The sequence below is a fragment of the Ctenopharyngodon idella genome, chromosome 9, assembly GCF_019924925.1.
Source record: "Ctenopharyngodon idella isolate HZGC_01 chromosome 9, HZGC01, whole genome shotgun sequence".
NCBI classification, from domain to species: Eukaryota; Metazoa; Chordata; class Actinopteri; order Cypriniformes; family Xenocyprididae; genus Ctenopharyngodon; species Ctenopharyngodon idella.
In genome coordinates, this window is record NC_067228.1 from 1,232,618 (window position 1) to 1,259,898 (window position 27,281).

General features: G+C 34.4%; 1 protein-coding gene across 14 annotated transcripts; it reads right to left on the minus strand.

Annotated features, from left to right (window-relative positions):
* Positions 1 to 2,367: 2,367 nt before the first annotated feature.
* Positions 2,368 to 26,056, minus strand: si:ch211-39i22.1 (submandibular gland secretory Glx-rich protein CA). Of its 14 annotated transcripts, XM_051906039.1 has the most exons (21): positions 25,720 to 26,055; positions 22,707 to 22,736; positions 22,371 to 22,412; positions 18,431 to 18,514; positions 18,148 to 18,216; positions 16,512 to 16,544; positions 16,357 to 16,392; positions 15,189 to 15,230; positions 14,446 to 14,496; positions 14,300 to 14,341; positions 13,467 to 13,532; positions 12,071 to 12,085; positions 11,966 to 12,040; positions 11,852 to 11,935; positions 10,493 to 10,543; positions 10,364 to 10,411; positions 9,816 to 9,866; positions 8,913 to 8,945; positions 4,241 to 4,357; positions 3,283 to 3,333; positions 2,368 to 2,985 (listed from the first exon to the last, which is right to left on the minus strand). In XM_051906039.1, exons 1-21 carry the CDS (start codon positions 25,781 to 25,783, stop codon positions 2,957 to 2,959), a joined length of 1,113 nt encoding a protein of 370 aa, XP_051761999.1. In that variant the 5' UTR covers positions 25,784 to 26,055; the 3' UTR covers positions 2,368 to 2,956. The 14 variants fall into 14 exon arrangements, with proteins under 14 accessions (XP_051761999.1, XP_051761998.1, XP_051762001.1 ...); XM_051906038.1 differs by lacking the exon at positions 12,071 to 12,085 and having other exon boundaries at positions 11,966 to 12,070; positions 25,720 to 26,056; XM_051906041.1 differs by lacking the exon at positions 12,071 to 12,085 and having other exon boundaries at positions 25,720 to 26,051.
* Positions 26,057 to 27,281: the final 1,225 nt, after the last annotated feature.

The window sequence follows — 27,281 nt, forward strand, 5'->3', positions numbered from 1 at the left end:
GCTGTGTGAAAGTTATATTTGGTTGTTTTATGTTAAACAGAGAGTGTTAAAAGACTGTGCGCTTACAGTCGACACTATACGGTAGATACGAACAAAGAGTCTTTTACCAAAGTCCCAAAGTCTTTTGCTTGCTTTTACATCGCTCATTTTGTTTGCCAGGAAAATCTGCTTCTGCACAACTCAAACATTTATTTAAATGTGTGTGCAATAATTACAAAATATTACTCTTGAAACTTTTAACATAATAATACTATGCATTATACCACAATTTAAATTATTGCTATTATTATTATTGATTATTATTTATATCGTGTTTATTATTATTATTTTGAATATGAGCTAATCATGTAGTGAGTTCACTATAGCTACAATAATGAGTAATAATTCCTTTAAAGAAGGTTAATTGCTTTTAAAGTGGACATTTAATTTATTTGCTTATTTTTTCCTCAAAAACAATGATTGCAATAATATTATGCATTATACCACAATGTAAATTATTGGCACACAGATAGAGAACAGTCTGAAATATTACCATAGCAAATTTGGAGTCTCTACCTCAAACCCTCTAGCGCCACCAACAGTTTCAGATTCACTCACGTTTATGCTCATAAGTTTTGACCTGTAAGTCCTAGAAACAAAATTTTTCTCTGAATCCATGGTCATGCTGATTCCAATGCACCCTATGACGTCATTTCCGTCATTAAAATTTTTCCGCCATTTGGAATTTTCCGAAAAAACCTACTTTTTCGAACTCCTCCTAGAACTGTTGACCAATTTGCATGAAATTTGGTATGTAGCATCTACTCACACTCCAGGCAAAAACTTATTAAAAGAGTTATTAAAAGATCATCAAATTTGACGGCGAACACGCAAAAATGGATTTGATGCTGTATCCTCGCAATGATTTGGTGTATTGACACCAAACTCGGTATATGTCATTACAGGCATGACTTGGGGGTACATGCACAGTATCGTCACAGCGCCACCTACTGGTGCCGAGATAGGAAAAATGGCTATTTTTGCTTATAACTTTTGAATGCCTTGTACGGAGCCCCACACATGACATGCAAGAAAAAAAATTAAATCGTGCGCACGATTTACTATTTCGTTCCCTCGATTTACTAAATCGTGCACACGACTTACTAATTAGTGTCCTCAATTTATTAAATCGTGCGCACGATTTACTAAAACGTGTGCATGATTTACTATTTCGTTCCCTCGATTTATAAATCATGCGCATGATTTATAAATAGAGGGAACGAAATAGTAAATCGTGCACACTTTTTAGTAAATCGAGGGAACGAAATAGTAAATTGTGCGCACGATGTAGCCTACTATTTTTTCCTGCATGTCATGTCTGGGGCTCCGTAGCCTTGTCCTAAAATCATCAGGATGGTCTCCTTAGATTCCTTGAGGTATGCCGAGTTGAACGATATCCAGTTTTCTTTGGTTGGCCATTTTGAATTTTGTCATAAAATGCTGTGTTTTACAAACGCATGAATGTATCGTTTACGAAACTCGGTATGATTCATCAAGGCCATGTTCTGAGAGGACCTGTAAAGTGTTAGGTCAGTGCCTCCTAGTGATCAATGAAATTCATGAAAATGCTTATAACATATGAAAAATTCAACATATTAACTTACATCATTAGATTTGTTGGCTTATGCTGAGTCATATGATACCAAATTTGCCATATTCTACAATACTTACAGTCCGCCATATTGAATTTTATTCAAAACCTACTTTTTCGAACTCCTCCTACAAAATTTGTCCGATTTTAACGAGATTTGGTATGTAGCATCTACAGACACTCATGACAAAAAGTCATTAAAAGATTTTTGATAGACCCAACCGTTGTTTTATACTGCGTCAACAAATTTGACTGCGAGAACGCCAAAATGGACATGCGGCTGTATCTTTGCAAAAGTTTTGTGTATTGACAGGAAACTTGGTACATGTCATCACAGGCATGACTTGAGGGTGCATGTAGAGTTTCATTATAGCACCGCCTAGTGCTCAGAAATTATAAACCATGTTATTATAAGTGATTTAACTGATGTAATTTAAACAGCTTTATCCTAACCTCATGATCACAGATGTCCACAAATTTTTTCCTTTTCTGCCCTTATTCGGTTTGACCCCCTAATTGCTGCTTGCAGCTATATTTGCTATTATTATTATTATTATTATTTATAATAATAATTATATTACAAATAATTTACATTGTTATTATTATTATTATTATATAGCTACAATAATAAACAATAATTCTTCTAAGATTAGGTTATTGACATTTAATTAATGTGCAGTTCTAGTATTGTATCATTTCATTATGAAACTGCGTGCAATTAACTGCATACATAGTCATTTAAATGTAACCAACCCTTTATTCAAACTCAACACTTATTTACAGAATTTAAAAAACAAAAACAAAAAAGAAAGAAAAAATCCTATGAATTCTATTTGGTCAGACAACACAATTTCAAAGTGAATCATTCCACGGTGTGAGATTTGCTTGTTTATGAATCAGCGGCAACAATTAGACATCAAACAAAACTGTGTGATTAATAACACAGTAACTAAATGACACTTTTTAAAGCAACAAAATGAAATGCCTCTCCCAAAAGGCTGTCAAATTACACATGCATACACATACACACATCCCGTCCCATTCAAACTATGTGAAATTACATTCAAAACCAATTATTAACAGTCCTGTGTGCTAGTTCAGAACTGTAGTCGAAGCAGTAGGAGGTGATGATGATGTTATGAAGAAGGCTGCGTCAGGAACTCTAAATGAATGTTTGCTGACTTTCTGCACTGTGAATGCATTTGTTTGTGAAGTTCACTCTGATTCTCAAGATGTGAGTAGTTACAATGTGCTGTTCCAATGTAAACCAGTTCACAGTAGCTTCATGGGAATTCACCGCCTGCAGACCCGCGTTCACTGCTTGAGTTAGGGCGAATTCAGGAGGGTGCTTAAAACTGCAGAATAGAAACCAAAAACACAGTAAGCAGTTGACATCAGTATCATGTGACTGTAGTTCATGGCAAACCAACAGTACAGGAATTGTTTATTGTATAAAAGAGTTGTATAAAAGTATTTATTTTGATGCCCAAATTATGTATGATTATATTTGTTAGTTGTATTTTATTATTTGCTTTCTTCCTGCTGAGACCCTCCATTCCAAAAGCACTTGTTTATGCCGCTTTATGCCATACAAGTAACAATATTCATTGAAAAATATATTTAAAGGTGAAAATATGCTGTGAATGGCTCACCCTGTGGTTCGCTCTGCGTGCCGTTCTCTTCTTTGGCACTCTCTGGGTCACCTGAAGAGAAAGCATGTGATCTCATTCAACTATTAACATACTGACTAGATGCATCATTTTGCAACCAACTTTGGCTAAACTAAAATGCATTTGAATGGGTTTATGATCAGTCATGACTTGTTTCATTGCCACTAACACAACTGCAAATTATTTAATTCAGAAAATAACTCTAGTTTACTTCATGCTGTAAACTGCCTACTGTTTTTTTAAAATAGCATCTGAATCATGTGTAACCCCTCACCCAGGTCCTACTCGCCCCGCTCTGCGCGGGCCTCGAACCCGGTTCTCTGGCGTGGGAGTCGGACACTCTAACAAGGAGGCTAAAGGCTGCAACCTCTAGCGTCGGTCGCTAGAGCATCTCTCGAGATCAGAGGAGTAAGGTTTACTCGCACAGCAACTACTAGCTGGCCTCCTTTACACTCACCCCTCTAAACCTCACTCCCATCTGGGTCACGGCACCAATGTAACCCCTCACCCAGGTCCTACTCGCCCTGCTCTGTGCGGGCCTCGAGCCTGGGTCTCCGGCGTGGGAGTCGGACACTCTAACAAGGAGGCTAAAGGCTGCAACCTCTAGCGTCAGTTGCTAGAGCATCTCTTGAGATCAGAGAAATGAGGTTTACTCGCACAGCAACTACTAGCTGGCCTCCGTTACACATGAACATGCAGTATGACTGTTTTCAAACAGGTTTCCTTAAGGAAACTCCACACCATTGTTTGGGCAAATGCTACATTGAGCCCATTGAGACCAATTAGACAAACAGGTTGTGATTCTATTTAATGCTGCAGAAATGACTCACTTCACCTGTTTCAGACTGTAAACTTCATGTGTGTAAATCATGAGTAACTATGATTATGTGCTACTAATTCAGATCTAAATGTCCTCTAGAGCATGAGCGGAGCCACAGACCTCTCTGGACCTTGAAGCACAGTTTCTTCTTCTGATAGGTGAAGTAGCCGGTTATGGCACCAACAGCTGCTACTGCAATCCCACAGACAACACCAACAACCGTACCGGATCCACTGTCTGGAAGGAACCACACAAACCACAGATTCACAGAGGTGTCAGTTTGCTGCTATATGGCTGCTCAAGTGTTCTGGGTGGTTGCTAGGGCGTTACTTGGTAGTTGTTAGGGGGGTCTAGGTGGTTGCTAGGGCATTGCTAGGTCGTCATTGTGGTGTTCTGGGTGGTCGTCATTGTGGTGTTCTAGGTGGTTGCTAGGGCATTGCTTGGTAGTTGTTAGGGGGGTCTAGGTGGTTGCTAGGGCAGTGCTAGGTCGTCATTGTGGTGTTATGGGTGGTTGCTACGGCGTTGCTAGGTAGTTGTTAGGGGGGTCTAGGTGGTTGCTAGGGCATTGCTAAGTCGTCATTATGGCATTCAGGGTGGTTGCTAGGGCGTTGCTTGGTAGTTGTTGGGGGTCTAAGTGGTTGCTAGGGCATTGCTAGGTAGTTATTAGTGTGTTCTAGGTAGTTGCTAGGTAGTTGTTAGGGGATTCTGGGTGCTTGCTATGGCATTGATAAGTCATCATTAGGGTGTTCTGGGTGGTTGCTAGGGCATTGCTTGGTAGATGTTAGGGGGTCTAGGTAGTTGCAAGGGCATTGCTAGGTCATCATTAGGGTGTTATGGGTGGTTGCTAGGGTGTTGCTTGGAATTTTTTTATGGGGTCTAGGTGTTGCTAGGGGATTGCTAGGTAGTTATTAGGGTGTTCCAGTTGGTTGGTAGTTGTTGGGGGGTCTAGGTGGTTGCTAGGGCATTGCTAGGTCATTGTTTTGGTGTTCTGGGTGGTTGCTAGGTAGTTGTTGGGGGAAGCTGGGTGGTTGCTAGGCCAATGCTAGTAGTCATTAAGGTGTTCTTAATGGTTGCTAGATACTCATTAGGGGGTTCTGAGTGGTTACTAGGGCATTGGTATGTAGTCAGTAAGTGGGTTCTGGATGGCTACTAGTGTGTTACTAGGTAGTTGTTGGAGATTCTAAGTGATTGCTAGGGCGTTGTCATTAGGGGGTTATGGGTGGTTGCTAAAACATTGTTTGGCAGTTGTTAGGGGGGTCTAGGTGGTTGCTAGGGCATTGACAGGTCATCATTAGGGTGTTCTGGGTGGTTACTAAGGCGTTGCTAGATAGATGTTATGGGGTTCTGGGTGGTTGCTAGGGTGTAGCTAGGTAGTCGTTAGGGGGTTCTTAGTGGAAATTCACTGTTTTGCATGAGAGGAGTTCCCCCTCACGTCTCTGATCTTCTGGTCTGTAGATATGGCTCAGTTTCCTCAATAAAAAAAAGTCTGTGGAATTTTTACTTATGGTGATTGTGACAAACCCTACACTGAGCACTAGCTGACTTAACAAACACCACTAATAATCACATGATCATCATCCGCATGAGTTGATCATCTATAATACCTGTCGCTCCACCCAATCAAACAAACAAAAGATCTGCTCGTTCCTTCCTGCGTCACGTGTTCACTAAAGTCAGAACAAACACTATGTGTTAGAGGAATAGTTTACAGAAGTTGTCTACTAATCATCGTTTTTAACCCTGTATGCTGCTCTTTACTGAGAGTTTTCACAAAGCTCTTTTCCAACATCAGTTCTGTCAAGCTCAAAAACACATTATATTTATACTGTATAGTATCAGTGGATAAGAAGTAACAAGAGATTCACATAATGATCCACTAGATGGCAGCATTAGAATACGGACTCTTCAGGTTTATATGGAATCCTATTTAAAGTCATAAAGATAAAAAGTCAAATGACATAAAATTCTAAATTTTAACATAAAACTATGTATTTTTATGTAATAATAATGACTTTTTAATCTTATAATTGTAACTTTTTTTGTCAATTTTGAATCCATTATTTCAATTTTTTACTCATAATTTCTTTTTTCCTCATAATTTTGACTTTTGATTTTACAATTTTGACTTTTTGTCTTATAATAATTACAATTATGAAAAATCATAAATAGGATTTACCAAAGAATGTTTTTTTTTATGTGTTGAAAATTGGCTTGCGTTGGTTTAAACAGACGTTTCACATGAAACCTCTTAAGACGGTATTAACCAGTATTGCATGATTTGTCATATGGATCATATTGATATGCAATTTCCATAACAAGCATAGAAAGAATTGGTGGTTTGAGGGGTCAAAATAGGGGACTGAACATTTTAGCGCAGAGGAATACTAGAAAATGCATTTTCACTTTAAAAGTTTTTAGTTTTCATACCTGGCAAAAATATCAAAGTTTCTGATATTTCCATGCTTCAGTGTTCATCACAGGCACTGATGCAGCAGTGGCACTACCCACAATGCCCTGCTGCAGAGAAACATCAGTACACCCGTCACCGACGGTCCCTCCGGACGCCGCAGGATTCGACGGAGCGCAGCAAGAGCCGACACATGCAGTGACTGGAATGTTTGCGAGGGAAAAGTCCTCAAAGAGGCGACAGGCAAGACCGAACCTGATTTACAGATCCTGCAGGAGATGAAAGTGCCGGCCGCAAAACAAAAGACGCTCAACTGGAGTTTATTCACTCAGTGACACAAGAACCACGAGAGGAAATGCGTGTTCCCAGATTATAAAGGGAAAACTGACTCATGATCATTATGCCATCACTGACTCACTCTCATGTCGCTCCAAACCATTCAAACATTAACATGTTTGATCATATTAGTCAGAATCTTTCTGTTTTGTAAAGTCATAAGGATGATTCATAATTTAGACTTATTTCATAATTATGACATTTTATGTAAATTTTTGACTTTTTATTTCATAATTATGACATGTAAATTTCAACTGATAATTTCAACTTTTTTCTCATAATTATGACTTTTTTTATGACTTTTATATCATCATTTTGACTTTAAATCTTGTAATTTCACTTTTTTAATCTCATAATTGGACTTTTTTTTACATAATTTTTGTTTTATAACGTCAATCCCCAAAAGGATAATTCATAATTTAGACTTTTTATTACATAAGTATGTTTTTTTTTGTTAACTTTTGTCAACTTTTTTTCATCATTTTGACTTTTTTATGAATTTTGTCATAATTTTGTCATTAATCTTGTAATTTCACTTTATTAACCTTATAATTGGCATTTTATGTCATAATTTTGACTTTTCATCATAATTTCAACATGTCACTCAAATTTTCTTTCTTCCATGAAACATGTTAAATGATATTAATCAGAATTTTCGTTTTATACCATCAATCCCCAAAAGGATAATTCATAATTTAGACATTATATTTCATAAGTATATTTTTTTTTTGTCAACTTCAACTGATAATTTCAACTTTTTCATCATTTTGACATTTTATGAATTTTATGTCATAATTTCACTTTATTAACCTCATAATTGGAATTTTAAGTCATAATTTTGACTTTACATCATTCATAATTTGAACATGTCACTCAAATGTACTATTTTCATTCTTCCATGAAACATGTTAAATGATATTAGTGAGAATTTTGATTTTATGATGTCAATCCCCAAAAGGATAATTCATAATTTAGACTTTTTATTTCATAAGTATAATTTTTTATTGACTTCTTGTTTTCATAATTGTGACTTTTCATGTTATAATATAAATTTTTTGTAATCTCTTAATTCCATTTTTATATAATATTTGACATTTAATGTCATAATTTTCACTTTAATGTAAATTTCCATTTTTAAATCATATTCAGTTTTGTTATATTTTTGATTTCTTATTTTGACGTCACTCCAAACCCGTATTATTTTCTTTCTTCCATGAAACATGTTAGATGATATTAGTCACAATGTTTGTGTTTTATAAATGTCAATCCACAAAAGGATAATTCCTATTTAATTTCAACATGTCGCCCCTATTGTTTTCTTTCTTTCATGAAACGTTAGATGATATTAGTCAGATTGTTTGTGTTTTAAACACATTAATCCCCAGAGTGACACGGCTCCAGGTTTCACATCACTAGTTCCTGCATGTGTCATATGCAAACGTGACGTGTTTAACAGTTAATCAGAGTTTGTTCTGACTTTAGTGAACGAGCAGATCTTTTGTGTCTGTTCGATTGGGTGGAGCGGCAGGTATTACAGATGATCAGCTCATGCGGATGATGATCATTCATTAGTGGTGTTTAAGTCAAGCATCCCTGTCACTAGTGCTCAGCTTTAAGGATTCATTCAAATCATGAATATAGATCAGGGTAGAGCCATATTTAATTTGTGACAGGAATGAAAGCGAGGCTGTGATGGACAGAAATACAGTGTGTTCAGTGGATTGTAATGTTGTTTAACAACATACTCATTGTTCAGCTGACAAAACATCCTTCCGAAAAAAAATTTCATGAAACATTTGTTGTGAAAAATATGTGATCTAGGACTTTTATAAAGCGCTTGCCAGTGTAAAGACTTTCCCTTACAACCTTGTTTTCATTCAAAATGGCGTCTAACCAAATCCCACAGACACACAAAGCAGAAACCAGAACCACATCTACAGACCGTAAGATCAGAGACACGAGGAAGAAACCACCCAGAAACCTCGAGCTCTGTGACTTTTACAAACATGTGTATTATATATTATTTAATATAATTTAAAAATATGATACCTTTTGGCTCAGAAGCGGCTCCAGCGCTGCGAGCTGAAATAATAGAGAGAACAATGTGATTAAACACTGATATTAGCAATAACCACTGTTGTGAATATAATGTACTGAACATAATACGTTGCCTATATATTTCATTATTATTTATTTTTGCTTGTTTCTGGGAAAAAAAGCCTGAAAAGTTATTTGTCACTTTGACACGCAGTGTTTTACTCTGTATTTTTTGTCTTTTTCCAGCACAAATATCTAAACATGCTTAAATTAAGATACATTTACTGCAGAAGCAAAATAGCTTTCATGTTTTCTGAAAAATCATTAAAATTAACTGAATTTATGCTTAAAACAAGAACAAATATTGGCCAGTGGGAGCAGAAAAATCAACTTAATTCAAAGGGAAAATGAGTTTATTTTTCTGACTCCATTGGCAAATATTTGTTTTTATTTTCAGCATAAATTCACTTCATTTTGATCAGTTTTTCAGTGAACAAGACTTAATTTCTTCAGTCATTTTGCTTCTCCAGTAAATGTTTCTTGATTTAAGAATGTTTAGATATTTGTGCTGGAAAACAAGACAGAGTAATATATATATATATAAATATATATTTTTTGCAGTGCAGAAAGTGTGATTATTGTATTTTATACTTTAATGGTTGTTATATCTGCCCTTACATTTGTGATTAACATAAAAAAAGTATTTAATTGACTACAAAAACATATATTTTTTAGTGTTTTATGACCTTGAGTGAGAACATACCACAGAGGAGTCTTCTGACCAAATTATTCATTATTAAAATATTTTGAAATGCTTATAATTTAGGCCAGAAAATAATGCATGATAAGGTTAAAGATGTAAGATAAAAACACACACTGCAAAACATCATGTAAATATGACAAAAAGTGCCGTACCTTTGCCTTGACCTGAACTGTGTTTGTCTGCATCTCCCATTTCAATCTCTTCTGTAAGCAGAAATCTCTCATTAATTACTCTGTCTGAAATAAATTAATTCTACACTGAACAAGGAAAATTCATGCTTTCAGAATAGCCAGTTGTATTTATATATAATGGTGTTTCAAAGCAGCTTTGACGAAAAATATTGCGTGTTTTGGCGAAAATATTAAAGTGTGTGAATAACACGCAGGGTTTTGCACTGAAATGCTGCAGTTAAAGTGGTGTAACTGGTTAGGATGGGGAATTTTTACTGTGATCATTTTGAATCACTAATCATCACTTTTAATTGACAGTTTTCACTCGCCAAACCAGGAGCAGCACATAAATGAACCGTGTGATCATCACAAACAAGAAACTACGCAAAGGTAATCACGCACACTCAATTCTGTTTCCAGTTCAGTCACATGACGCTGAAGTCACACTCAGGACTAATGGATGTAGTTTCTGATAAATGATAGAGAATGTAAGTACACAAATGCACCAAAGCTTTGTGATTATCGCTTACCTTTATCTTCTCTGAGAGCATCAGAAAGATCAAATTCGTCAGCATGAACTGGAGAAACACAAAAGCACATGTAAACAGGTTTTCATGGTGTCAGACTCCATTACAGACCTACAACCTTTCATTACAAACCTTTCACTGCTACATCAAAATCCATTGGTTTCTCTGGTACGACACTGGGTTCTGAGAACAAATACAGACATTATTTGTGTTCTTGGTCAATATGACATTTAGTCCAGAAAACACTAGGATAAAATAACTATATTCCAGCATTCAAGCGACACATTACATCACGATTAATCGTTTGATTATTTTATTTTCATGACTATAATGCTTATTCAACCAATTTCTCATTACTGTAATATGTACTTGAGTTTAAAAACTCTGATTATTATAATTATTAATTATTATTATTATTATTGATGAATGTCATTAAACTATAATTACTGTAATACAGTCATTATTTTAAATAAAGCATTAGCAGCAGTGCAACAAATACTACCATAATGTAAAAATACTTCAAAGTTTAAATATATGTAGTTTTTTCATTATAGTTTGAGAATTTGTCTGCTTATTTGTCATTAAAATAATGTCACAATATTAAAAAAAAAAAATTTTTAATGCAATATATTTTTTCTCTTGATTATGTGGTGACATGTGACCCCATTTATATATTGTGGCAACTATTTTCATGAGAAAATATTTTAAAAAATAGTAACACTTTTCAATATGGTTTAACATTAGTTAATGTATGAACTAACCATGAGCAATACATTTGTTATAATATTTATTATTCTTTGTTAATGTTAGTTAATAAATATTCAGCTGTTTATTTCTTGTTCATGTTAGTTCACAGTGCATTATCTAATGTTAACAAATACAACTTTTGATTTTAATAATGTATTAGTAAATACTGATATTAACATTAACTGAGATTAAATGCTGTAAAGGTATTGTTCATTCTTAATTCATAACCTTACTGTAAAGTGTTACTAAAAACATAGCTTTTTTCATTTTTTAATGCTAAATATAATATCATATTTTTTTTCTTTTGATTATGGAGTGACATGTGACCCCTATTTTTATATTATGGCATTATTTTCATGTCAATTAAGCACGTTTTCCCTCCAAATTCTCATAAGTGTAATGAAAAAACTACATATTACTTCAATTTTTAAAGTATTTTTACATTATGGTAGTATTTGTTGTACTGCTGTTCATGTCTTGGTGATTTAAAATAATTATTTGTATTTAAGTAATGTTCTTGACAGACTTCACGAGATTTAGCCAGCGTCTCTTGTATACTTGTATTATAAAGTAAATAATGTCAAATGTGAACAGTATTTACTACAGCATTCATTTTCAGCATTTATTTTCTGAAATAAGCAGGATTAAAGTAATCTAAGTTTCTGTTGGAAGTGTTAAATTTACCATGTCTACATTTGTTTCAGTAACAGAGAAAATGATCACAGTCTCCAGAGAGAAACACACCTGCTTCAGCAGCATCTGTTTCACCAACATCTGTTTCACCAACATCTGTTTCACCAGCGTCTGTTTCTCCTGTGTCTGTTTCTCCTGTGTCTGTTTCTCCTGTGTCTGTTTCACCAGCGTCTACTTCAATTGTGTCTGCTTCGCCTGTGTCTGTTTCTCCTGCGTCTGTTTCTCCTGCGTCTGTTTCTCCTGCGTCTGTTTCACCAGCATCTGTTTCACCTGCGTCTGCTTCACCTGCAGATGAGACACATGCAAAACAAACTTATTCCACACTGGAAAACCCTCAGTTAACCTGTACTCTGTTTCAAAACCTTCCTGTCTATCGTCTAATGCAGCATCGCAACTGAAATTCAACCTCATAAGTGAGTGATTTTGTTATATTCTCCATAAAAAGTGACTCCAGATTTTAATAGGTCAGCCTTCACATGTCGCTACATTATCATCACACTGCAAAAAATGATGTTCTTCCTCAGTATTTCTGTCTTGTTTTCCAGTACAAATATCTAAATATTCTCAAATCAAGATACATTTACTGGAGAAGCAAAATGACTGAAGATATTAAGACTTGTTTTCTGAAAAATGTATCAGAATTAAGTTAGTTTATGCTTAAAACAAGAAAAAATATCTGTCAATGGTCTCAAAATTTTCCCTTTGAATTTAGCTAGATTTATATCGTTAACTAGTTCCCCACCAAAATTTTCCAGCAATCCGTGTTTTCACTGTTATACGCTAGGAGGCGCTATTACACATCTTCTGAAAGAGTACAGAATCTCCAGATCAAAACACAGGTGAAGAAGAAGCAGAAACAAGCGATTGAAGCATTGCTGACGCACATAAATAACACGATCATCGAACATTAAACAGCATATAAATCAAAACTGTCTAACGTTACTGAATGAATGTTGAACCCATGAAGCGGAAACGACTGTGAAGTATAAATTTCTTTGTTCAGCTGAACACAAATAAAGATATTTTGAAGAATGTTTGTAACCAAACAGTTTTGGGGTGTCATTGACTTCCATAGTATAGAGAAAAAATAAGATATGGAAGTCAATGCTGGTTACAAACATTCTTCAAAATATCTTCTTTTGTGTTCAGCAGAACAAAGAAACTCATACAGGTTTGAAACAACTTGAGGGTTAGTAAGTGATGACAGAATTATCATTTTTGGGTGAACTATCCCTTTAAAAAACTGTGAAAAGTGTCCTATGGAAGCTTGTTTCCACCATGGGAATAAAAAAAAAAGGTAATTGTGACTTTTTATCTCACTGAAACTGAAATTTTTCTCGCAATTGCGAGTTTATATCTCACAATTCTGAGAAAAAAGGCAGAAACCATATCTAAATAAGCATAAAAATACATAAGACACAAAACTGTATCAATTTTTATTAGATTTCTTTGAATCTGGTCAAAATGTGATATCTAATTATGATGCCTTAAAATGCTGCCTACATAGCTAAGTTTTGGATCAGAGTCCTGAACCATGTAAATCCATTTTACAAAGAGCAGATTGAGTCCTCATGCCTATTTTTTTATTCCCAGCATTCTCACACGAAAGCATTCAGACAGGAAATATTCTTACAAATGCATGACGTTTATAACATTTCCTTGTTACCTTTGTCCAGCTCCTCTTGCGCTGGTTCCTCTTCTACTTCACCTGCAGCTTCCTCTGGCTTGACTTCTGACGAAGAGAAACAGATCTTTTTAGTTGCAGTCAAAACAGTCAAAACCAGCGAACAAGTCAAAGGTCTGTACTGATAAGGACGGGAAAACATGTTCACTGCAATAAATCATTTTCTTACTTCATATCTCTGTCGTTTTCCAGCACAAATATCTAAATATTCTTAAATCAAGATGCATTTACTGGAGAAGCAAAATGACTGAAGATATTAAGTCTCTTTTCTTTAAAAAATCATCAAAATAAAGTGAGTTTACGCCTAAAAAAAAAAAAATCTGCCAGTGGGGTCAGAAAAATAATCTTAATTTAAAAACACTTTCTGACTCCACTGGCAGATATTTGTTCTTGTTTTAAGCACAATTACTTCATTTTGATACATTTTTTCATAAAACAAGACCTAATATCAGTCATTTCTCTTCTCCAGTAAATGTATCTTGATTTAAGAATGTTTAGATATTTGTGCTGGAAAACAAGACAGAAATACTGAGGAAGAACATCATATTTTTGCACTGTACGTGTATAAGAACCAAGTGTTTTTCATATGTCAAAGTTGTTGTCTTGGTATATTTATTGAAATCAGACTTTTTTAATATTTTAAGAGTGATGTAACCATATTTATATAACATTACAATAATGTGATGACTCTGTTAGAGTTTAACTGTGGCCATAAAAATGTATTGTTTCTATGAAAAGTTTACATTCAATGTCAAATTGTGGCTTTGTAAAGATTAAACTGTGAGATAAAGAAGAACAGAAAGTCTTTGTTGAACCTTGTTCAGTAAGTTCAGTCTCTACAGCAGGTGGATCAGCTTCTGAAAACCAAAGTATTCAACATCTGTAAAATAGCCTTGAAACAGCAGTTTACAAAATATAATATAAACTTTCTGCTAATATGACAAGAAAGTGGCCTGCCAACCTGTTTTATCTGCATCGCCTTCATCTAGAACAGGACAACAATGAACAAACACTGATCAATACAATATATTTGTATTAAAACAGGCTTTTATATACAACGAAAATATATATTTAGGATTTATGTATTTGAATTGCATATAAAATGTCCATCCATTTGCATTAGACAGTTTTAACAAAAGTATATGCATTACAAGTGCCCCTGTTATGTTATTTTAAAGGTTCCTAATTTAGTTTTGGAGTCTTCTATAATAGATTTACATGCATACAAGGTCAAGAAACACTTTGTTTTCTCATAATATCCACTGCAGCATCAGCTCTTTTCTCTCAGTGTCTGAAACGGTTCGTTCAAGCATTCGGTCTCTCTAAACCCCGCCTCTCTGAGAGCCTGCTCTGCTCTGATTGGTCAGATCTTTAAAACTTTGCAGATCTCTTACATTCAGAAACAGCTCTGTGACACACTACATGAAAGGGAATATTCAAAAAAACATAATAGGGGCACTTTAAGTTACTTTTAGAAAAGAAAGAAAAAAAAAAAAAAACACCCCACCATTATAAGCTTAGGGGAAAAAACGAAATAAGGATGACTTTGGGAAGAAAATGTCCCAAATACCTTTTTAGGAAAGCAATTTGAGAATGCCACAAAGTTTGGACTGCCAAAGGACTAGCCACAAGTGTCAAAATAACACACAAACTTTGAGCAAGAGCTAGTGGAAAGACATTTAGCGTGAAGTGTCGTATTTCTACCTGCTTCAGCAGGAGCTTCTTCCTTAACAGGTTCCTCTGCAGCTGATGAAGGCAAAATGAGTGAAATGAGTCAGACGCATATGATGGCGGCTGTTTATTTGGACTATGTCTGGGTGAAGCATTGTTTAATTTGATAACATCAGTCCTCGAGGATTGTTCTGTGTGAACGAGATGATTGTCGGACTCCACGGATAAGTGTTTCACGAGCACCATATTAAACATTGCATCTGCTTTTTTCACTACAGGGACGTCATTTCAGCTACTGACTCTGACCGAAACGGCAAAAAAATGTAATAGTCAAAACCACATTATTATTACAGGCTTCCCAGCCCGATGAAGTTCTATGACTTTTCCAGTGCTTCATGATTACAGGATATTTTAAAATCATTTCATAAAGACTGCACTCAGACAGAGCAGCTTCTAACGATGAAATATTTTAAGGCTGAGCATAACTAGAACGCATTATCTTAGAGAAATTTACATGATTTTTTCATGATTCTTCCAGGCCGTCTAATACAGCAGTGTCCAGAAGTGACGTCCGGCCTAGGAAAATTCACATCTTCACCCATATTATTAAAAAGACAAAAGTTTAGTCTTTTGGTCTTCCCTTATATTTAAAATGTTTAAAAATATATAATATTTTCCTCAAATTTTGATGGTTTAATCGAACTTGTAGGGTCATTTAAAAACAAGGATGTCAATTTTGAACACTGCTGTACAGTCAAATCAAACATTATTCAGACATTTTTGATATATTTGTACTAGTGGGTTCAGGACACTATAGTTCATTTCTGTAAGTGAGGATAGCAAAATAAAGTAAACTTCTTCATACAGTGGATTACCAGTAAAATTGATAAAAATTTGGGACCAAAAATTATTCCGACACTTTGACCTGACCATGTTTTGCTTAAGTGTTATCTCACATAATTAAGATTATTTTTTTCTGACACAGTTTAACTCTGAGATCTTGACATATTTTATCACCATTTTTAACTATAGTGAATAAACTGAATTAATGAAAGAAATGTTCAAGGTGTCTGAATATATTTTGGTTTGACTGTATATCCAGGTTTTCTATGACTGATTTTAATGTTCATATTGTATCATACTGTATATCTCCTTATTATTGTCTGTTGTTTGTGGCGTATATTTTCTCAGTGATATTTACCTGCTGGTGTTGCTGGCTGCTCGTCCTCGGCAGCACCTGAGAAAACAAACACATCCGAGCTAAAAACCCTTTCATACATCACAGATTTTGTTTTGTACAGGATAAATGTGACTGAATAAGAGCACTGACACTATATTAGTATTGGAGCGCTGTACCTGACTCAGGGTCTGTCTGTTCAGCTTCACTGTCTGTTAACAACACAAAACACAGTAAATCACAATATTTCAAGGTGTATTATCATACAGATCGCTCTGACTCTGTGATGCTGATGAATACGGATTCTATATGAATGCATTTGACTAACAAACTTTATTACCTGGTAGAATATTCTGATTATTATTAAATTTACATATTTACTGGACATTGACGTCTTTTATCAAACTGCATATTGCATTGAGCCAGCTGAAGTTGTGCATCACAGTGATTTACCACAGTAAAGAAGGGCCTAAGAATTAGTGTTTTTTAGTATTATTTATGTACTGATATCATTTTTATTATTTTAAATGAGCTTTTATTTTTATATTTTCAGTTTTTATTTTAATTTTAGTTTAATTATTAGTAATTTTGTCATTTTAATTACGTTTTTATCTTTGTATTTAGGTTTACTTTATTGTGATTTCAATTTCAGTTTTTATTTATTTGTGAACATAATTCATTTAGATGTCAAAAGGCAACATTTCTAATTTTCATTTAGTTTAATTTTTCATCTAATATTTAGATTTTATTTCAGCTTTATTTCAATCACTCGATTCGATTTTTTTCCCGATTTTTTAATAGTTTTAGGTTTATTTCAGTTTTAAGTTTTATTTATTTCCAGTTAACAACTTTAATTCTTAAACTGAATCTTATTTCAGTCAGTTGCCAAAGGCAACATTTCTGATTTTCCTTTAACTCTCTGTAATGCTCTTTGTCATTGTTGACTGAAAAATGTTACGTTTTTTATTATTTTATTTATTTTTTTTACTTCATCAGAATGGTGCGAAACTTGAACTTGTGAACACAAAAATAACATAATGGACATGATTCAAAACGGTTAAATAGTCCTGAATAAAATAGTCACACTTGTGCTCCTCGCAGTCAAAAATGAGTGCATTGGTAATGAATGGGAAGCGAATTTCATCTAGTGGAAGCGTTTGGTACTGCGCCCAAACAAAATCTGACTGAAAGCTCATTTTTTAAGATATCAACCTCAAATTTGGAACACAACTTGTTCAGATTTATAGCTTTGATTTTCTTACTGTTTAGAGTAAAACATGCTTTGGAAAATCAATATTTCATATAAAAATTGAAAATAGTATTTTTGTGCATTTTGATAACAAACATAAATTTCTTTAACTTTTTTTTAAGTTCACTTTTAAAATGTTTTCACTTCAGTAATAATCTGCTAAGCGTCGTCTTTAAAAGAGACCAAACTTCAGTCTGTGATCCAAAGCATTTATGATCTATGACAGTTTAAATTGGAAATTTCGTTTTCAGGTCTATGCTCAAAAAGTGAATAAATGGATTATAATTACTGCATAAACATTCTTTAGTACCATAAAATCCCCCAAAAATACAAAATATTAAATAAAAAACATTATCAAACTAAAATATATAGTACATTCATTTCATTGAAATAAAAAGGGTACTTTCAACAGGGACTTTGAAGAGCTTTTTCATGCTCAAACAGCAACATTACACACTAAAGAAAGATGAACATGTAAAAAAGCATAATTTTAATAGTTTTCAGTTCAGTTAAGGTACACTTCTTACTCATGGTAAAATCACTGTAAAGTGCTTGATTTGTCTAACCTGCAGAAGCTGCGGCTTCATCCACAACCTCCTCCACTGGTTTTTCAGGTGTAGGTTCAGCGTCTGCAGCTGTAACGTCACAGAAAGCTCACAATCAGAGAGGTGACACTGTCCTATAGATCTGACCATTACTGTGGCCTCTAACTGTCAGCAACAGGAACATCAGCAGTTGTCAGTCCTCATACTTCTCTTACACGTGGCTTCTGGTTTGTGCCTCGAGCGCAACACAACCTTTGGCTCAGCTTTCTTCAAATGCACAGGTGACGATAAATCAGATACTCACGCTCTGCGTCGCTGAGAGACTCATCTTTGGAATCAGGCGGTAAATCTTCTGTGGCTGTGTTGTCTGCGTATATATATATAAAATCTATATGTTACATGTCGGGACAGTTCTGAGTTTCTCCCATAACATCAGAAACATCCAGTGGGTGAGTTTATCAAGAAGAAACCTGTTAGAGGCCCCCCGTATCAGGTGTACAAGAGCTGTTCATTACAGTATTGAATGACACTGGCTTTACATTACAATATATACAATAAGAGCTTCTACTGAGGACAAACATGAAGACATAAACCAGCTCACAAACATCATTACTGGAGGAACTGAAGAAGGTGGACAGAATAACAAATATATGTAAAGAAATAGTTTAAATCTTATCATTTACTCGTCCTCATGTTTCTTACACTTTCATGATCAAAAAACACTATATTTAAACTCATATGATGTTTTGTGGCGCTTTTCACTGATAATCTTCTCAAATTTTTATTTCAATTACTGAAAATGATTATTAATAGTTTTAGTTCAGTTTAGTAATTTCAATTTCCATTTAGTAATTTTAGTGCTTCAACTTCTCGGCAACATTTCTCTTTTTTGTTTAACTTTATTGTTATATTTTACTTTGTTATATATTTTACAGCTTTATTTTAAATACTGACAATATTTTTAATAGTTTTAGTTCAGTTTAGTTTTTATTTATTTTCATTTAGCAACTTTAGTTCTTCAACTTAAACTTATTTGAGTTAGTAGGCAACATTTCTCATTTTTGTTTAACTTTATTGTTATATTTTATTTAAAGTTTATTGTAATTACATAAAACGATTTTTAGTTTTAGTTAAGTTTTAGTTTTTTTTATTCATAACTAAAAACTTTAGTTCTTCAAATTAAACCTATTTCAGTTACTTGCCAAGGCAACATTTTTGTAATTTTGCAACATTATTGTTATATTTTATTTCAGCTTTAATTACTGAAAAAGATTTTTAATAGTTTAGTTCAATTTTAGTTTTTTTTTTATTTATAGTTAGTAACTTTAGTTCTTTAAGTTTAACTTATTTCTGTTAGTTGCCTTAGGCAACATTTCTCATTTTTGTTCAAGTTAATCGTTATATCTTATATCAGCATTATCTTAATTACTGAAAAAAATGTTAATAGCTTTAGTTCAATTTACTGTATTTTCAGTTAATAACTTAAAGTTAAGCTAAAGACAACATTTCTGATTATGTTTAGTTTAAGTTTTTTGTCTAATATTTCATTTTCATTTTAAAATTACTTTTAAAAGTTTTAGTTTAAGGGTATGTTTACCCAACAACAATGTAAACAACTAAAATTCGCTGTATTCTGCTGCCAGGCCAGTAGATGGCGACGTCACTTTGTAAAGAAACACTATGACGTTGCTGTTTTTACAAATTTGTGCTTTTGTAGTTTACATGGAGACGAAAACTTGCACTTTGAAAACCGTTTTCAAAAGTTTGCGTTTTCAGGCCCCTAAAATGGCGTTGTCGTGTAAATGAACGGCCAAAATGCATAAAATGCATTTTCTGTTTTTAGTTGAAAACGGTGTTGTGTAAACGGCCCCCTTAGTTAACCCTGATAAGAACTCAAAATTTCACTTTTGATGTAAACTATTCTTGGAGTAAATATATCTAAATCGCAAGTGTACAAAAGAGAGTTATGTTGATCGGCAGTATGTTTCCGCTCTAAACACTTTCATATGTGTTTTCAGAGGCGCACGAGTTGAATAACAGGCCCATTAGTCGTTAGAGCATTCGAAAGAAATGGTGGTGGAAGGCAGACAGATACTTAACTAGTTACTACATCCAAAAAAAACCTCTGAATCGGCGCCTTTGAGAGCTAGTTTTGACAAAAAGTTCACTTCATGCTCTGAACAAAGATGAAGTTCAGAACAGGGTGTTCAAAAGCACAGACTCACAAAACCTGGTCAATGGTTTATATTTGGAGAAAGCCAAAAATGGCTGCCAACGGTTAGAAATGGTGGGGAATTCATAATGATATGGGCACACGTCTTGAGAAAGTCATTTGATCGTACGATTCTATTGCTTGAGAACATGAGGCCATTGTACAGGACGCTGTGCAAACTATTCTGCATAATGACTGAAGGATCTAAGGATTCTTAACGGTGTGTGTGTGTGTGTGTGTGTGTGTGTGTGTGTGTGTGTGTGTGTGTGTGTGTGTGTGTGTGTGCACGCATGGCTTCAAGAGAGCAAACGTACATCTGTGTTGTACTGCATTCTCTATCTCTTTCATGTTACTTTCTACATTTACAATACCAGTCAAAGGTTTGGAAACATATTTCATTTTTTCGTTCATATTTTTTAATGTTTTTGAAAAACAAATCTCTTCTGCTCACCAAGGCTGCATTTATCTGATCAAAAATACAGTAATAATTATGAAATATTATTCCAATGTAAATCAGCTGTTTTCTATGTGAATATATAGTAAAGTGTAATTTATTCCTGTGATCAAAGCTGAATTTTCAGCATCATTACTCCAGTCTTCAGTGTCACATGATCCTTCAGAAATCATTCTAATATGATGATTTGATGCTCAAGAAACATTTATGATTATTATCAATGTTGAAAACAGTTCATATTTTTGTGGAAACTGTCATACATTTTATTTTTCAGGATTCTTTGATGAACAGAAAGTTCAAAAGAACAGCATTTATTTGAAATAGAATTTAGTAACATTATAAATGTCTTTACTGTCACTTTTGATTAATTTATCTCAATATCGATTTACGTACCACAAACCTTTGAATAATATATCACACGGTTTCCACAAAAATATGCAAGTCATCATATTAGAATGATTTCTGAAGGATCATGTGACACTGAAGACACTGAAAATTCAGCTTTGATCACAGGAATAAATTACACTTTACTATATATTCACATAGAAAACAGATATTTTAAATTCTAATAATATTTCACAATTTTTACTGTATTTATGATCAAATAAATGCATCTTTGGTGAGCAGAAGAGACACTTTAAAAAACATTAAACTTTTGACTGGTAGTGTAAGTTATAAAAAATAAGTAACAATAAAATTATCTTGAAACTCTAGTTCCCAGCATGCTTTGCATAGGACTGGATTAATTTTTTTTTAAATATTTCAACTTCATTTCAACTTAAAAAATGTCTTTATGCTACAAATTATTAAGTTCCTATAACTCAATGTAGTTTGGTTGAACACAATTTCAGCTGAAGTTGTTGTAACGTAAAAAGATTGATAAAGTAATTTTTTGTCAAACTAAAACATTTGTTTTTATAGTGTACAGCTTCTAACAGAATGGTGTAATATCGCAGTACATATGTAAGGATGAACCATCTTCCTAGTTAGGTCCGAGAAATTAAAGTACAAAGTGCACCTCATGAACATCTGTACTTCTACAGAAAGGCTTCTATAGGAAGCATAAACGGGTTGTTGTGGAACGAAATACAACGGTGAAGTTCCTGTAAATTCGATCACACCCTCAAATTACTTCCACGATAGAGATCTCTTGCTATTAGTTATATGAGATAGATCAGTGGTTCTCAACTGGTTTTGCCTCAGGACCCAGATTTTTTTTGTTGGATATCAAGTAGCACCATCACCAAACCCGTATTTAATGTCACCTATGTCGTATTTTCTTTTGTTTTTCCTTCAGCTGCTGGTCTTGAGCATGAGGGCTGTCTGTCAGCACTGACATCTATTTAATTTTCACTATACCAATTTGCACTTGTTGGCACATACAGTCTTTGACGTCAACAACGAAGAAGGATATGGGAAGGGTTTCTACTCCAGTTTAAATGATGATTATTCTAATATGCACGAATATCTGATTAGTTGTGTTTTTGTTATTTGCATTTAGCATCTTTCCTTACTGTTACCAGTTGATAAGCACTGCTGTAAATATAGTGTATCCAGAGATATAAAGCTTATCATCACCTTCATCTGGAACGGTTGATGGAAGGTCATCTGCCGGAGACTCTGGATATGAGATATGAGGTAAATTAGCAACCCACATTTATCATCTTTATTGTGGGCACAAATGGTGTGCCAGGTGATATGCCTGACCACGTCAAAGGGATCACTTGAATAAACAAGCTGTGAGAGACCGCTCTTATGAGGAACTGTAAAATAAACCTGATGTGAGAGCTGTAAAATCTTGCGATCTCTCAGTTTTATTGCTTTGGCACAGAGCAGAGGAAGTTTTCTAAAGAAGGGTGTGGTCACAAAACAACTATGGCAGTTATTAGAGCATATGGCATGATCGAAACGTACCGGCATTCTCAGCACCTTCCACACCGTCTTCTGAGAAACAAAACAAAAACAGACAGTTATAAAACATTAGATTGAACCTAGTATTTCCAAAGAACTAATAGATCCAGAAATATCTGGTTTATTCACATGACTGGTCATACATTTGGCCACACTGAGTTAATTTAAGCTTTCATGACTTTACTATTATATACTATACAATATATCGGCCACCATATCAGTATCGGCCGATACATGTTTATTTTTAATGTTATCGTTATCGGCCCGATAAGAAAATTTGGCCGATATATTAAAGCTGATAAATAATGGATTATTTCCTTCAGCTGAGACACTTCAGATGCGCACTGTTCATTATGATGGTTTTGAATTGTTTGAAATATGATTGAAATCACTTCAAAAAGGAAAATACAGTTCAGTTCAACATGTGCAGCGTAAGTCTGTCATATAAGATACATAATATTATAATGAGAACATTATAATTGTGTGTTTGGGACATGGATTTTAATGGTGAGACTTTTGTTTTTGTAACAGGCTCTCAAAAATTATATAAAAATTTGGATTTAGATTTATCGGCCAATATATCAGTTATCGGCTTTCAAATATAAAGAGTTATCGGTATTGGCCAAATATACATATTAGGGATGCACGATATATCGGCCACCATATCGGTATCGGCTGATATATGCTCAGGCTCTCAAAAATTATATAAAAATTTTTATTTAGATTTATCGGCCAATATATCGGTTATCGGTATCGGCCAGGTGCATATATATATATATATATATATATATATATATATATATATATATTGTGCATGCTTATTTACACTATTTTTACATTTTGAAAATATTCATTTACCCCTAATTTTACATTTACATTATCTTTGCTGTCATATTAAGCTCATTTAAAGTTCATATTTAATAGCACTAATAATTTAAAATGACATCTTTAGCTATCTATATCTATTTTTTTCATACTGTACTTTATAATGTTGTGATGTTTTTACACATTTCAACAAAGAATAACTAAGTATTAATAACTATCATTAACTAACAATGATCAATACATTACAGTGTTCATTAATCGTGGGTAACATTAGGTAATAAAACTATAGTTCATGTTAGCTCAAGTCCATTAAATAACATTAACAGGTACTGTATGTATTAGTAAATGTTGAAATTACCATTAACTATGATTAATAAAAGTATTTTTCATTTTTAGTTCATGTTAACTAATGCAGTTATTAACTAATATTAACAAATGATACCTTATTGTAAAGCACATATATATATATACATACACACACACACACACACACATATGCATATATATATATATGCCAGTAGTGTATTTTTATTTGTGCATGCTCATTCCTTCTATTTTTACATTTATATTACCATTAATGTCATCTGACGCTCACTTAGTTCATCTTTAATAGTGTTAATATTATCTTTATCAATCTAAATCCTTTCTTCTGTACACTGCATTTTAATCTTATGACGCACAAATTCACTTGTTGCATTTAAAACAAGTGTTTCTTAGTTTTTAGCGCTTTACTTTTAATTTATATTACAGACAAAATAATAAAGAAGTTTAATATGTGCCCTTTATTGGTTATTACTCATAACACAGTCATAACAGAATTTTGATATCAGTGCATATTCTAAAATTGAATAAGGAATAAATGTCTCGACTGCTGGTCAACATGGTGATGAAGAGATCTGGTTTGAAATGAGCTTTAATTAAACCAGATGCACTTTCCGTTTAAATGCAAATGACGTGGTTTGTGTTGTCTGACAGTGTCTTTGTTTTATTAGTGGACTCACACATGAAGCCTTTATGCTTTTTGGGTTATAAAATGACGCAGATCCATTACATAACACCTTCTTTTGAGGTTGTCACGTTTCAGTGGCTTTCAGGCCATCGATTCAACGCGAAAATCCTGCTTGTATTTGCATACTTGCTAATGACTACAACACACTTAAGTGATTTCATCCCTCAAGCTTTTAATTTCCAGAGCCGCTCTTTTATTTGATGTTGTTGGCACAGTTGGCAGTCGTCAGATTAAGAGACACAAAAGAAGTTTACTTTATGAGTAGAGAGGAGGATGGCGACACACCTGTCCACACAAACAGAAGCCTGTGAACAAAGAGTCTCTCTGCACAATCCCTCCCAAAATAAAAATCCACGGTTGTAGTAATGAATGCAGGAGACATTGCTGCGTGTCTCACAGCGGGACGGGGCGAGAGAGGCACGCAAAGTCCCTCGGGTGCATCAAAAGCATCCCTTTCGTAACTTCAACGTGTTCTCCATATAGGGTGTGGTCTACATCTGGGACTAGATTAAATTTCTGGAACTACACCTCAGTCTTTCTCAATTTACAACACTGAACTAAATGCGTGTCTCCCGTCTACATCTGGATGAAATTTGCAATAAACAGGCCTGTAAATCATTGAGGAGGGACATGCTTCCTCAATATTCAGATTTTTAATGTCAGATAAACCTTATTACATGTGTTCCGCCCAATCCTAGACATTTGGTTCCATCCTGTGAATATTTCAGAACTGTTGTACATGGATGAAGTCATTGAGAGACTGAGTAGCCAAAGCTGTTAGTCAAGAACACAATGTACAAAGGGGTGGGTAAGTCTTTAGAGCTTCAACATGTCTAACAAGTCCTTCTCCAAGGGTCTTATTTTAGTGACCAATAACACAGCACTCATTATGCTTGAATTTGCACTCATATGTACATTAATAGTCATTTTGTGCCAAATATGTAATCTTAGAGCTGACATATAGAATCACTCTACTAAAAAAATACATGCATGCTTCCCAATTCATCTATGACTCTTTCTTGTAATATATATATATATATATATATATATATATATATATTAATATGCAATATTAATAAATGTATATAATTCATAATTAGGCAAAGCATAGAGGCACAAAGCATAGTCTACTTTTTCTTTTAAAAGTTTAAGTTTTTTTTTCCCCCTGACAAAACTACTTACCTTGCATCTTTACTCCAGTCACGATTAAACTTCCAAGGACGAAAATCCACAAGTATGACATCATTGTGGCTTGAATGAAACTGAGCTCAATAAGCTCTTAAACGCAACTTACTTTAAAATGTTTTTAAGATGTTCGTAGTACAAATCGTGTTCGCACGCATGTGGTTGGTGTGCAACTTTCCCACAACCTTTTGTTGTATAAACTTTCGTTGGGTGTGCAGCTCTGAATCTACCGCCCACCCACATGTGGGATTGACTTGTGCAGGATCCAATGGCAGGTTTGCCTCTCTGTTTCTCACTAATGTCTCATGCACACGGAGGATGCACGAGGAACCCCTCCCCCGCCCCTGTATCCGTAACATATCATGACATTAGGATCAACAAAAGCAAGCATATCTAGGCTTATTGATCCATCTGTCTCGTTTCCCTTTAGAAACCTAATTTAAATTCACAGCGGGGTTTCTTGTCATCCATGAACGATTCAAGCATGTTACATGCTCAGAAAGCCCTTTGCCCTCCGCCGTGCAACACCCACCCAACCCCCGACACAAGAGCAACAGCGCGTCGAGGATAAACGTTTCCTTAACGTTGCGAAGGAACTTCCCTAAAACAACGAAACGAATAAATGGAGCTGTTTTAAAACCTAGTGAGCTGGCTACCTAGGCTTTCAGCTTGCCCCCAGGTGTTGAGACACAGCTCCATTCATCCGTTCCGTTGCTTTGGGGAAGTTCCCTCGCAACGTTTAGGAAACCTACTATTGAACTTGAGCCACACAGCGGGTGAACAGTATGGCAAGCCGCTTTAGCGTAAAATGTTCCCAGCTTTACTCGAATTGCATTTTCAGTAGTAAAAATTAAATTATAGAGCTCTACGATTCCATTCTTACTAGTAATAATTACAATGAGAGAACTCTGTAATTAAAAATGAATGGAAGTCAATGGAGACGACTAGTAAAAATTCATTCGTAGAGCTCTAATTGGAATTGTTACTAATAAGAATTTAATTGTAGAGCTCTGTGATTAAAAATGAATGGAAGTAAATGGAGACATATGACTAGTAAAAATTTATTTGTAGAGCTCTCTAATCATAATTGTTACTGGTATTGAATTGTAGAGCTCTCTAATTTAATTCTTAAAGTCCCCCTGTAGTGAAAATCATGTTTTAAACATTCTTTAAGACAAGCCATATGCAAATTCATAAGCCAACACCATTGCTATTTTCTCTTTAAAACTGCAGTAAACCAAAGACAGTCTCAAACCTGCGGTTTGAAATCGCTGGTGTTTCTGACGTCACAAACTACCTTGTAACCAATCACATCAATATGTGGGCGGGCTTTAGCATATCATTAACTGACTGCACAAGGGAGTCTCACAAGAAGGTTATCCCGGTATATTTTCCCGTTGATATGAAAAATTGGGAAGATTTAGCAATATGGCGGGTGTATGATGCATATTACGATGTTATGATGAACTATATGCCTTTCTCCACTTACGTTCTGAGTTGTTCAAAGCGTTTTTAAGGATACTGATTTTTAGAAGGCAGCCGTCTGACCCGTGAATGTG

Excerpts from the sequence above, each read along its gene's own strand:
- si:ch211-39i22.1 (XM_051906028.1), bottom strand. The coding sequence starts at position 25,783 with ATGATGTCATACTTGTGGATTTTCGTCCTTGGAAGTTTAATCGTGACT. Across the intron at positions 10,412-10,492 it reads TTTTGATGTAGCAGTGAAAG|TTCATGCTGACGAATTTGAT; the intron begins GTTTGTAATGAA and ends GTGTTTCTCCAG. Across the intron at positions 4,358-8,912 it reads AGCCGCTTCTGAGCCAAAAG|ACAGTGGATCCGGTACGGTT; the intron begins GTATCATATTTT and ends GGTTCCTTCCAG.